Source organism: Sinocyclocheilus grahami, unplaced genomic scaffold (genome assembly GCF_001515645.1).
Source record: "Sinocyclocheilus grahami isolate Dianchi unplaced genomic scaffold, SAMN03320097.WGS_v1.1 scaffold632.1, whole genome shotgun sequence".
NCBI lineage: Eukaryota > Metazoa > Chordata > Actinopteri > Cypriniformes > Cyprinidae > Sinocyclocheilus > Sinocyclocheilus grahami.
The window spans coordinates 211,424-223,055 of NW_015505811.1; the positions used below are offsets into that span (position 1 = coordinate 211,424).

The window sequence follows — 11,632 nt, forward strand, 5'->3', positions numbered from 1 at the left end:
ATAAATTATAGTAATAATATTTTTTGCATTATGGTAATGAGAATTGGGGGGAAATTTTCTTAATTAAAATAAGGATGTATTAATTTTTGTTTCTTGTGTTTCTTCTGATCAGACACCTTATCTCATTTTGTAACTGATGTAATACCTTTTTATATGTCTGCTAAAAATCTATAAAAAAAATGGGGGTAAAATAAAATAATGCAAATAATCTTAATGATCCTAAAAATTGGCTTCCTTTTCTTCTTGCAGAAGAAAGCAGTGAAGTTTGAGCTGTGAATTATGATCCAGACATTTTTATCTTTTATTTTTGCTAAGCTAATGGAAACCGCTTTGTGGGCACCTGGAGCGTCGGACACGGCAAGTTCTGCTACCTGGACAGAGGTCAGCTGTACAAAGGCTTTTGGGTTTATAGTGTTGCTAAGTGTGGAACCGTGTTTGGTTTTGGGAGAGAAGCAGCAATTCCAAGGTAAATGCATCCAATTCCCAAGGTAAATGATTAACGCTGATGTTTGCTCATTTGCATGATTTCCATTTTAATAGTAATGCATAAAGCATTACCGATAATACAAGCTTTCAGTCATAGGCTCTGACCACTGTGACAGCAAACGGCTCAAAATGTTTCGTCATTTTGCATGGTTTGTTACCAAATGCAGATTCAGAAATGCTGTGGAATTACAACTCTGCTTTTATGTCCAAAGGTTTGCCTACAGGACTCACAGGCTGTGCTGATGGAGGCACAAGCATATTTCACTGAGGACAAGGAGAAATCAACAGACCACGATTCCAAATCACTTGGTTGCTAGGCAATATGTACCTTGACTATATCCTGAAATAAAAAAAGGCAGACTAGTGCAGTGAAATACGTTTTATCAACCCCTCACACACAATAAAAACACTATCACACAATACATAAAAGCTGTTGGTACATTCTGCATCTACTAGTATTGAACAAAATGGCAAGATTTTGTTTTTGGCAACAAATGCATGTCATACATGATATAAAAGAACACAAAAAGGTGTTTGGTTGAAGTTGGTCTGATTAAGACTTTCATTAAAATTTAAAAAAAACTGTGGGCTTTTAAATTCCAGCACATGATGTGCACTAATAAAAAGAGCTTCTTAATCAAACTTTACACAAGCTGTTTGCACAAGATGGATATTATTTCACAAACTTCTGGGGGAAAAAAATCATTGTATTTCAATTTGGCAATACTGTTAATTTAATGTTTTTCACCAATGCTGCTGATGTAACTACATGCTTAAACGGTCCTCTGCTTAATAAACACTTTATAAAAATGTGTTTGCTAGCATAATCACACAATCCTGCCAGCTCTTTAGCCGTGACGGCTCTAAGCACTTGCGTCACTTGCGTTCAACTTCAGAGTGAACAGAGGCCCCTTTAATGGGAAGCTGTTTCAAATACTACCAAAAAAGGTCAGACAAACATGTTGATAAAGTGCCTTCATTTCTACTAAGATGTGCTCATTCAGGGGGTTCATTTAGGAGAACAATGGAGTTTGAATAAGACTATGATTTTTGGTTTTGATTCAGATGTTCCAACAGCAAAGCCCTGATTCAGAACGCATCAAAATTATTTGGTCAAGTGGACATAAAAGTGTCCCCTGTACTGTAATAACTTCAAACACAGCCTCTGATCAGTATTTTTAAAAAGTGGTTTCTGTAATATACACTCATGTCTGTAAGAATGCAGCTTGCCTTGTGTGAAAATAAAATCCTTGCACGTAACAAAATCGGCACAGCTGCCATACTGAAATGAAGGATTTTCCCTGTGGTGAATTAAAGGAATAGTTTACCCAAAAATGAAAATTTGCTGAAAATGTACTCAACCTCAGGCCACTCATGTAGATGAGTTTGGAGCAGATTTTAGAAATTTAGATTAGAGAAATGTAGCATTACATCACTACATGGATCCTCTGCAGTGAATGGGTGCCGTCAGAATGAGAGTCCAAACAGCTGATAAAAACATCACAACAATCCACACAACTCCAGTCCATCAGTTAACATCTTGTGAAGTGAAAAGCTGTGTGTTTGTAAGAACCAAATCACTTTAAACTGTCACTTCTGGCCAAAATACCGGTCCATAATTCATAATAATGCTTCATCCAGTGATAAAGTCCATCCCCTGTTGTCCTCTCACATCAAAATCCACCAACATATTTGTTTTGAACTGTTTGTAAACAGAGCTTGATCTGTGCATATTTCTCTCCTGATTCAGATGAGATGACTTTTTCACTGGAGAAGGCAATATTATGGATAGAGGAGTCATATTTTAGCCGTATTTTAGTTAAAAATGTCTTAATGGATTATTGTGATGTTTTTATCAGCTGTTTGGACTCTCATTCTGACGGCACCCATTCACTGCAGAGGATCCATTGGTGAGCGAGTGATGTAATGCTACATTTCTCCAAATCTGTTCTGATGAAGAAACAAACTCATCTAGATCTTGGATGGCCTGAGAGTGAGTACAGTTTCAGAAAATGTTCATTTTCAAGAGGAAAAGAAAATATCCATAAAACATGCAGTGCATGCTTTCACATTTATCACAGTCTGTTATAAGTAAATCTAGCAGAAACAGTGGACAAATCCTCAACACATATAAAACTGGATGCTTTGGTGTCCACATGCAACAAATAGATCAATACTATGGTCAAAAAAATGATGTGTTGCAATACATGACAAACCCAAACATTAACAGAAGCTCTTTCCCAAAACTCAAAACTAGGGGTAAAGGGAACTGGGAGACTGTAACGTAGATGACTCCCCTCGATGGTCCAATTCGTTCTGTAAGTCCTCCAACTCTTCTAACTCTTGAAACTGCCTGTCGGTCTTGTGGCTGACCAGTGAGCGGTAGAAATGCACAGCGAAGACGATAAAAACCAAGCCGAAAGGGACCATGATGGAGGTAGACGTGATCGCAGCGGCCACCCCGGCAGATATAGTACCGTTTTTCTGGTCCTTCGGCTTAATGGGTAAAAACTTGACCCAGCACAGCAGGACCACCTCGGCCAGGAAGAGCAATGTTCCAATGACTGTGGAAAAAGCCCAGGCCAGCTCGATGTGGCGATGCATTCTCTCGTGAGGAGACTCCTTCACAGAGTTGAGGTTGTGCACGTTGCTGACCGCTTCGATGTTGGGCAGGATGCAGGTGCTCACCATGAGGGCGAACAGGTGGACGGCCACCAACACAGTGGTGCAAGCGCTGAAAGCGATGAGCAGTCCTGGGGGATAGTCGTGGTTGGTGTCAAGCTGTACTTCCACCATGGCCACCTATTGAATGAAAGGAAAACACAGGTAACATACAGTCTTTGAACCCCAGTCATTATAACGAGGAAACTAGCATTCACATTGATGAAAGTTTTTAAACTGATTTTCTTCTCCATAAATTGAATTTTCAACACCATTAGACAGGAAACCTTACTGTGCTGACAAAATAAACAATTTTATGTAACACAAAATACATTAAATGTTGCTAGCTATAGTATACTATACAATAAGTATAAATATAAATGATGTATAATAAAATAATTTACATTTATTTATTATTAGTAATAAGTAAGCATATGTAAATAAATAACATCTATATATATATATATATATATCTATATATAATTATAAAAATGTATCTATCTATCTGGGAAGTATTATAAAAATGATTAAAAAAAATAATGTTTTTAGCTTATCTGTCTATAGATCTATAATAAATAACATTTATTTTTATATATCTATATATAATTATAAAAATGTATCTATCTATCTGGGAAGTATTATAAAAATGATTAAAAAAAATAATGTTTTTAGCTTATCTGTCTATAGATCTATAATAAATAACATTTATTTTTATATATCTATATATAAATAATTTTAAAAATGCTTTTTTAAAAGCGCATCTATCTGTAGGTCTGTATGTCCGTCCATCTATCTAACTAAAATTCTAAAAAAATACCTTTAAAATTGATTTGAATGTTTTTAGAATTATTTTTTTAAACATTAAGAATATTTACATGAAACAGAATATGCGTTTAGGTTTTAAGAAGATTGAAATGTTAATTTAAAGTTGGCCATGTGCAAATTAAATTGCAAGATGTCTCAAGAATCGGTTTGGCCCGGAGTTAAAGTGCACTGCAGTGGAAGAATCAAGAAGTTGAGGTTTTGGCTGCATCCGGGTAATATGTTTCTCGTGCTGCTCTTTATAAGCATCACTAAGTAAAAACTGCAGTCATGCATATATGTGCAGTATCTAGCTGAGCATTAGCAGAAGCTAAACAACTGTGGCTGTCAGTTTGTGACTGCAGATGCATCAAAGACTCGAGTCATGCGCCTTTTGAAGCCAAAATATTCGCTTAAACTTACACAACATTATTAAAGACGCGCTTTCTCTTTAACAACTCGGTGTTTATACCGCCGGTGCAAACTGAACACCAACAGCACTGAAGAAACAGACGCGAAAAACAACTCACCATTGCGAAACCGGATAAAAGAGCAGACGTGCGACTGGACGCCTTGAGTTTGGCTCTGCTCAGGTAAAGCTTTCTCCAGGACAGAGCCTGCAGCGAATGCTCGTTCCGACTCATGTTCATCCGAGCAGAGATTATGAGAACCTATCCGAGAGATTCAGCTGAACCGAAGCATTGCGCTGGGTTAATGGTGAATCTCCAGCGCCGCGCCTGAGCGAGACAGTCAGCTGGCTTGTTCAAGTGAAACTGGATGCATCGTGAAGGCATTACCCACAAGCCTTCGCGACAACGCATTTGTTTACACATTTATTAGAGCGTGAACATAACAGAATCGATGTAGGTGAATATTTTGTATTGAAAACTTTTTTATATATTATTATATATTTTTGTAAAATTATTTGTACATGGCTCTTTTAAAAAAAAAAAAGTAATTTCATATGTATAAAATATTAATATCTTACGCTTTTTCTAAACACATCAACAAGAAATTTGACTTTGCCAGGAGGAAGCATTTTCGTTTCTCCTTGCTATATTAGCAACTGTGCACATTTTGATAAAAACGTTTATCATTAACACAAGTTAACATTATGCATTATTTAAAAAAATATATATGTCTGTATGTATTTTTTGTTTCTCCCATATTAGCAAATACTCACTTTTTAGTGTTCATAAAAATCTCATTTGATTTTAATCAACAATACACATTATTTTTTAAGATTAAAAATATTAGCAAATTTTGAGAAAACCCTTTTTTTCCCCATAAAATTTGAGTTAACAATGCATTATTTAAAATATATATATTTATTTGTCTGGATGCATTTTTTTGTTTCTCCTATATTATCAAATATTAACATTAACAGCTACATCAGCAAATATTCACTTTTTATTTTTCATAAAAATCGAATTTTATTTTAATCAACACTACACATTATTTTTTTTTTTAAAAAGTTGAACAAATATGCACATTTTAAAAATCTAAATGAATTTGAGTTAATATTATGCATTATTAAAAAACTTTTCTATTTTTTCTCCTCGCTATATTAGCAAATATGCACATTTTGATGTCAGCTTGGTCACTATTAGCTTTTTAAAGTAATTGGTCAATAATAAACAACGATAATAATAATTATGATGATGGTGATAACTACTACTACTACTAATCTGTTATAAATCTTCTATATCTTTCATTCAATGCCCCAAATAATTCTGATTTAAAGAGAATCGGTCATGCATATAGGCTATTTCTATTGTAACTGAGGCTATAACGTGTGGATGTAATATCAGAATAGGCAAACGGTAGTAAATAGTCAGTTATTGTCGCACTAATAAAGTATCTTGTCGAAGCACAAATGCATGAGCTTAGCAGCTGCACAAAGAGCAACTCCGACTCCCTCAAAAAACTATTTCTGCTTGTAAAACGCCCCCCACAAACAAACCATTCTGGGGTGCGTTTCCCAGAAGCAACTGTGGTCGCAAGTTCCGTCGTTACCAATAGAGTTCAATGGAACTAACAACCATAGTTAGCTAACGATGCTTTTGGGAAGCGCACCACTGATAAGTACTCAGAAAAAAAATATGGCATATTGTTTTGGCCCCTCATAAACACGATCCGCGTGACGTGCCTGCAATGTTTTGATTCTGTTGACCGTGACGTCACGCGGTGCACTACACAAAAATGGTTCCTACTTAGTTTTCTATACAAGCAATCAAAGTGTGCACAACTTTACGCGTTGAATATGGTCCAAATAAAGCGCGGAGGGAATTAACACGGACGAAAGGCTCGGACATGGAGGCGCGTGCGGAATCCGGACGCAAACTGGTGTGTAGTTGAAGCTGTCCTCTCAAAGACTCGGTTTTAAATCGGGGATTTCAGCCTCACATCGATATGCATTGTGCTTAGTGGCCTAAATCGGTGCGAATCACTGCGATACGAGAATTAGAGCGACATACGCCACACTAGTAGTTTAAATGTAATAACGATCGGCTCGTAATGGTAAACAGGAAAGGACACATGTTTCATAATATTACAAAGAGAGCCAGATGCTCCACATACAGACGCTCGTGCGAGACAGCACACATTGTTGCCCCGCGACCCTCGTGTCTAATATTCATCGGGAAGTTTGAACATGTATTCATCATATAACAGCTGTAAGATGGTCGACGATTAAGGCCTGAATGTTAATCATGGAATTTGACATTCGCGCAAATGATAGAGCATCCCAGCCCAGCGTTACATCTCACATCCGAGCACAGAATGAGGCAGGTTCTCTTCATCTTCATCTCCATCATATGTTGTTTTCGTCCAGCGCTCGACCTGCAGAAGGATGTACGATGAGAACGAGGACTTGTCAGATGTGGAGGAGATCACGAACATCAGGGGCTTCAGTTTGGAGGACAAACTTGAGAGCAATTCATACAACAGTCAGTTTGTTCAGTATATGGAGGGAAAAGGTACATGCTCTTTTACTTTTTGTGTGTGTGTGTATTGCTTATTAGTGCAATTCATATTTATTATATTCTTAAATATTGGGGGGTTTGTTCTCCTATTGGCACCTGCAAATATCAATTTTGTATAGTCGTGCTCATAATTTGATATTAAATGGTTGATATTAAAGGCATAGTTCTGTCACTGTTTACTCACCCCCTGGTTGTACCAAACCTGTATAAGTTTTTTCTACTGTTGAACATAAAAGATGATATTTTGAAGAATGTTGCTGGTCCCCATTGACTTCCATAGTATGGGGAAAATACTATAATCAATGGGGAGCAGACACTTTTTGGTTATCCACATTCTCTAGAATGTCTTCTTTTGTCTTAAGCAGCAGAAAGAAACTCGTACAGGTTTGGAACAACAAGAGGGGGAGTAAATGATGACAGAATTTTCATTTTTGGGTGAACTATCCCTTTAATAACGAAGCACTTTTGAACGGGATCATTTGTGTAAATTCAGTTTTGTATATATAATGTAAATATCTGTTATGTCAACTAGCATCCAGTGATTGAAACTGATCTTGCTGACAAGTATAAATTGTGCCTGCATTACATAGTTTATTTACACAATTAAAATTGTATTATATTTGAATAGATTAGTTTTAGTGGATAGTGAAGAAAAAGCAGCCAAAAGTGACCAGCATTCATATGAACCTCTTGAGTGTGGGTTTATATATAAGAAGATTGATCACTATATTATTCCCAATCTGCTGTTTGAGTTGTTTCATAGTTTTGATGGCTTTACAATTATTTGAAAATGAATGAGAAGTTGTGTCTAAAGTCTTGGTTTACATGTAATACTTGGGTCATTCATATACTCTCTATTTTAAAATCCAGGGATTCGTTTTTTAAACGCAGTCTAACTTTTAGCAACCACTTCTTTTGTACCATCCTAGATTTTACTTATGAATATGTTCAAAGAGAAGCACTGCGAACTCCACTCATATTTAAAGCCAAAGATGGACTGGGAATTAGGTAAGAGCAAGTAAAACGGTTTTATTTCAGATAGATTCATACTTTTTACATTGTGAATCGCTCATCTGAATTGTTTCATGTACTACAGAATGCCGGATCCAGCATTTACTGTAAGTGAAATCAAGGGTTTGGTTGGTAAGTACTATTAAATTAATTTTTTTCATCTAAAATGAACAGGCACAGTTGTCTGACTGTAAATCAGATGAAAAGCAGTAAAACGTTTTGATAACATTGTTAAACTTTACTTTTCATTTCCATTGTCTTGGGACTTTTATTGCGTTTTCTCTGTTTTATACCTAACCAGGCCTTGCATTATGCATGAACAGGACAGTGTTCAGCTGCTGTATTATGAAACTAAACACATGCAGCATGTCTGTTCTGTGTGCTGGTATTATAAAGAGTACATATGCACTAGTTTATCTGGCTGATCAATTTGATGTTGTCATGCGCATACATACAAAGTCCATCTTACTCCTTATTAGGGTTGAGGAAGAACGTAAGCTGTCTTAGCTTTGTATTTACTTGATTTATGATGCTGGTAAATAACTTTGTAATTATCTGTGTAGTAAGAGGGTAATGAATAAAAAACAGTGAGGAATATTTATTGGCTGTACATTTTAGAAAACAAAGGTTCCAGTTAGAAACAAAACGTTTAAACTTAGTTGTATAACTTCACAGCAAGACCTGCTCAGAAAATACAAAAAATTGATTAATAGCAAACTTTTCGTCCTCTTGTGGTGATACTATGCATCTGCAACTCAGTATAGGCCATGGCATGTGCATCTGAGTCCTTAAAAAAAAATATTTTCATAATGATTTTAGGTAACACTTTATTTCGATAGTCCACTTTAGACATTCTACTAACTGTAAGTAACTTTGCAACTACATGTCAGCTAGCAGTCATTAGAGTATTAGTAGACTGTCTGCTTAATATATTCTAACACTTTATTTTTATGGGTCCACAACATACTGACTATGACAAACTTTGCAAGTATATGTCAGTTTATTCTACTAAACCTAAACCTAACCTTACAGTCTACTCTGAAAGTTAGTAGACATGTAGTTGCCAATTAATGAGAATTAGTTGACATGTAGTTGGCATGTAGTTACAGAGTTACTTATAGTTAATAGAATGTCTAAAGTGGACTATCGAAATAAAGTGTAACCTGATTTTAAATCAGGTACCTATGAAAGCCTGTTCTGCCACAGAATAAAACATGAAAGCAATTGTAATTTATCTTTTTGAAATATTTCAGAAAAATCAGAAAATTCTGACATTTTTCTCAGAATTCTGAGTTTACATGCTTAAAGAAATGCCAGAGATATACTCAAGAGTCATAATACTGAGAGAAAAAACATTTTTTCCCCTTGGAGTAGCAAGGAAAAAAAACTCTGTATTCTGAGTTTATATATCGCAACTCTGACTTTTTCTCTCAGAATTTCAAGAAACAGTCTGAATTTTAAGATAAGAGTCACAATTTTTTGTTTTTGTTTATTCCATGGTGGAAACAAGCTTCCTAGGTTCCTTAATCCATTCCAGTATAATTAATCTCGCTTTAGCATGAAAAACTAATTTAATAGAAATATTTATTCGAAAGAACTTCTTGTATTGGAGAGGAGTAGCCTATCGAGTGGTAAAGTGCTTGTCTCTGCATGGATGTTCAGGCAGCAGGCGAGCTGTTGACGTGATGGACGTTAGCACACAGAAGGGCTCAGAGATGAGCATGGCACAGTTCGTCCGCTACTATGAGACGCCTGAGGATGAACGTGACAAGCTGTTCAACGTCATCAGCCTGGAGTTCAGTCACACCAAACTGGAGAATTTGATCAAGAGACCAACTGTGGTAAGAGACGTGGTCGTTTTTTTTGATTGATTTGTCGCTTTTCAACATTCATTTGCTCTAAAATGCGCAGTTGCCATTTAAACATGATTTAAGATGACATTGTGACTGCAGTCTTTTCTTCAAAGTATCATACATGTCAGTAGGTGTGAATGTAATTGGGTAGATGAGAGCAGGGATACTAGCTCAATAAATTAATTAGTAATATCAAGTCAAATAAATTAGTAATAATTTATGGCCCAGTGATATTTGCCAGTGCCATTCAATCTTAATACCTTCATGCAATTTTGGGGTATTTTATTTGCAATAAATAAAAAATGAATGTTTGTTTTATTTAGTAGAAATATTATAAAAAATATGTGATGAATATTTGAAATAAAGCTCAAATAAAATACAAATATTAGCTGAAGAGCTTATTTTAGTTAGTTGCCAAGTCAACATTTCTAATTCCGTTTAGTTTAGGTTGAGTCACTAAAATTACTTACTGGAAATAAATAAAAACTAAAACTGAAATAAAAATAAATTAAACCTAAATTGTAATATTTTAATTAAACCAGAACTAAGGGAAAAATGACAAAAGCACTTAACAGAATTACTATAAATTTAAAAAGAATTGCTATGAAACTAAAAGTATAAAAATAAAAGCTACTTACAAATTTGAATAACAACTATAATAGTATATCAGTAATACAAAAATATTTCTGCACATGCAAAGAGCGACTGTTAATATTAATAATAAAGTGTGGATGTTAGAATTTCAGTTATTGTTGTAAATGAATCTAGTTGTTAAGCATTTAAAAACTTCCTTTGTATCTTTGGGTTTTAATGTTTCTTATGCCCGTCGTTTTATTTTAACGTATTTCTGATTGTCTTTAGGTGGATCTGGTGGATTGGGTGGACAATATGTGGCCGCGGCATCTTAAACAGAAACAAACCGAAACCACAAACGTCATGTCTGAGATGAAATATCCCAAAGTTCAGAGGTAATGTTTTAGTTAATTTTTGGAAAACAATTAGGAATAGACCTTTTTCCAAAGACTGATGACGCATTTACTGTTTTTACCATTTAAAAAAATTACATTTTAGTTTTTTATTTTTTCCTTTTTTTTAAATTTAATGTAAATGTATTTCACTATACTTTGTGTTCTATTATCTTGCCATTAAATTACAGACACATACAAAAGACACACATTAAATTATCTCTCAATATTTTTCCTCTTTTGTAAAGTAACAGAAATGCTATAGTGGATTTTTTTCTATTAGTATTAGATAGGGCTGCGCGATTAATCGAATGTGATTGTCATGTGCATTTTGTTAGTAAAGCCGGTTCTGTAATCAGCAGGAAATCATCATCACATGCTTTCAGATGGAGCAGAATTTACTACACATAGCCGTAGTTCACTGACAAGTTACGCAAAAAAAATCGCAGATGATTTTATTGCGCGATTCTGAAATCGAAGAAATCGTTCATTAATATTAAAGTATTAATTTAATGACAGCTGTTTGCATAGCTTCTCAGTGAACTACGGCTCTGTGTAATCGGCAGGAAATCATCATCACGTGCTTTCAGATGGAGCAGAATTTACTACACATAGCCGTAGTTCACTGACAAGTTACGCAAAAAAAATCGCAGATGATTTTATTGCGCGATTCTGAAATCGAAGAAATCGTTCATTAATATTAAAGTATTAATTTAATGACAGCTGTTTGCATAGCTTCTCAGTGAACTACGGCTCTGTGAAGTAAATGCTGCTCCATCTGAAAGCATGTGAAAATACCACATTTAATAACATATTTTTACTCCAAACTCACTTCATAATGTCAGTCGAGTGTTTGAAATAAATCCTTCTG

At 35.2% G+C, this 11,632-nt stretch overlaps 1 protein-coding gene across 1 annotated transcript in view; it reads left to right on the top strand.

Annotated features, from left to right (window-relative positions):
- Positions 1-3,007: 3,007 nt before the first annotated feature.
- Positions 3,008-11,632, top strand: part of LOC107558119 (lysine-specific demethylase 2B-like) — a 34,184-nt gene continuing 25,559 nt past the window's right edge. Inside the window, exons 1-6 of the mRNA XM_016241733.1 lie at positions 3,008-3,312; positions 6,782-6,926; positions 7,862-7,940; positions 8,029-8,075; positions 9,606-9,784; positions 10,658-10,764. Of these exons, the coding sequence (XP_016097219.1) occupies positions 3,085-3,312; positions 6,782-6,926; positions 7,862-7,940; positions 8,029-8,075; positions 9,606-9,784; positions 10,658-10,764 (785 nt within the window). The 5' untranslated portion in view covers positions 3,008-3,084. The remainder of the gene's footprint in view (positions 3,313-6,781; positions 6,927-7,861; positions 7,941-8,028; positions 8,076-9,605; positions 9,785-10,657; positions 10,765-11,632) is intronic.